Here is a 2,131-nt window from a genome sequence, read left to right as displayed (position 1 = left end):
GTTCTGCTCGGATGTTATGACACAGGTGAGGATCAGTCTCAGGACTGTAGGATCCGTTCTCCTTATTTTCTGCCTGTATTAAGAAGAGTTGTGGGCGACAGCAGTGTGAAAATGCTCTTCTTGTATCGCGGTCTATCGCCACCTGCTGGCATGGAGAGTTATTTCCTTTCACTCGTGTGCAGAACGAACGTGGTGGTCGGCGGTCATTAAAGACAAAAAGGAGCAGAATCAAACTGTTTTTGTTTCCTGACTATTTTATCCAATCAGACAAGAACCGGCCTACGTTCTTCACTCCTGCACAGGTGCTGATTCATTTAATATGATGTGATAAACAAAATGTGCTGCAAGCGAACAGATCCAGAATCACTGGCATGTTAGTTCCTCATGTTTGATCTTTTTAAACATCTATTGAATAAGTTGTGTCACCTGTTGTCATGTCAACATTAAAACCTGAATAAACAGAAAAGTCCAAACGTGTCCTCAGGTCATCTTTCTTATTTTCACTTCTGTGACACGGTGAGGTGGTGTGCGGATGATCGTTACACACACGTTTCTTTATTTTAAAGCATTGACATGTTTACAGACACACACACACACACACACACACACACACAGAGTGACGTGCAAAACTCAGGCTGTAGTGAGCACACCACGAAAGGTTGAGTGTGAACTTTTTAACAGGGATATAAGATGTTAGCAAATCTGATATGCTCTCAGTTTGAGGTCCACCCCTAACACACATACATTAATGTTATTTTATTATATTCATATTTAAAAGGTCCAATCAGTGAGCTGATGACGATCCTTCCCGTTTTAAACATTTTGTTCTGTTGTGTGAAAAATAAAGATTGTATTCATTTCCCTCCCCAATAAATAAAACAAAAAAACACAACTGGATTTTACAGTGTTACAAATCAAATGTAACGTACAAAGAACAGGTAACCAAACACTTGTAAAAATATACTTCAATTAAATAAAACAGCAGGAAAAACAACATTTGAAGTGAATTATTTCAGGAGTTTTGTTAGCGAGTGAAGCGAACACAGAAGACGGGTTTGTTTTTACACCTGGTGACACCGAGAACAGATCCTACACCGCCGCATCAAACCATCACCATCATCACCATCACCACCATCACCATCATCATCACCATCATCATCATCAGCAGAATTCAAAACAACAACAATTTAAAGGCAGAGTCAGCAGCTTTTTCCTGAAATATTAAATATAGATTTACGTCCACTCTGTGTCTGCAGACACCCTGACCCTCGGGACGTTTCTGAGCGGGGAGCTGGTGTGTTTCCTCCAGCCAATCAGAGCGCACACGTGAGTTCAGGAGGGGAAATGTGATGGAAACCGGTGAATGTGACGGGTGCAGACGTATAAACAAAGACGAGAAAATCTAATGTTAGTGAGGAGAAACACCAAGAGGATAAACGAAGGTGAACTTTGTGCTGGTTTTTACCCGTGGACGTGGAGTTTTTCTACTTCCTGTTGGACAGGCAGGTTGTTAGCGTGTGCTAGCGTGCGTTAGCTTGCAGTGCAGACACAAGCAGTAAATGTCCACACGACATCCTGCAGTGAGGAGGCCATGTTTGAATTTCTACATTGCTACTGACTCCGCCTTTAAGTGATAACTGCAAGGCATTCTGGGTTCTCATTAAAATCAACATTTGTTCATGTTTTAGTGTCTACGTTGTGCGCATGTATAAAAATGGACCCACGCAGCTAAAATAACACTGAATCTGAATACGAAGAGTTAAAAGCCCAGGTGACGGAGAATCTTCCTGTGTAAGCAAAATAAAAACCTCCAAGCTCCAGTCGGACTTTTAAAATATCAGTCTGACTGGAGAGAGGCTCAGTTTGACTTGGATTTGATCAGCTGGACATTATTATTCAACCTCATGCTCCTAAAATGACAGTAAATAAGTTGAAGGAGTAGTGAAAGGTGGACACACGGTGCTGACCCTGCGCTCGCTTGCTGTCAGTGCTACCAGGTGGAAGACGTCGTGCTGACAGTTAGTAAAACGTGTCCTCAGTGTATCTCAGCGACGGCTGCTCATCCGTCAGCAGCAGGACTTCTTCTTCTCTGAAGAGCTGCCGACCAGCTGCACCGTCTTCTCCTTCTCCC

The 2,131-nt window shown here is 42.7% G+C and overlaps 1 protein-coding gene across 1 annotated transcript in view; it reads right to left on the bottom strand.

Moving 5' to 3' along the window:
• Positions 1–1,024: 1,024 nt before the first annotated feature.
• Positions 1,025–2,131, bottom strand: part of cracr2aa (calcium release activated channel regulator 2Aa) — a gene marked incomplete at its 3' end in the record, with an annotated part of 14,493 nt that continues 13,386 nt past the window's right edge. The window contains exon 13 of the mRNA XM_079346776.1: positions 1,025–1,067. Coding sequence (XP_079202902.1) covers positions 1,025–1,067 — 43 coding nt within the window. The remainder of the gene's footprint in view (positions 1,068–2,131) is intronic.

The sequence above is a fragment of the Symphodus melops genome (assembly GCF_947650265.1).
Source record: "Symphodus melops genome assembly, chromosome: 6".
Taxonomy (NCBI): Eukaryota; Metazoa; Chordata; class Actinopteri; order Labriformes; family Labridae; genus Symphodus; species Symphodus melops.
This window is presented reverse-complemented; position numbering and strand designations above follow the sequence as displayed.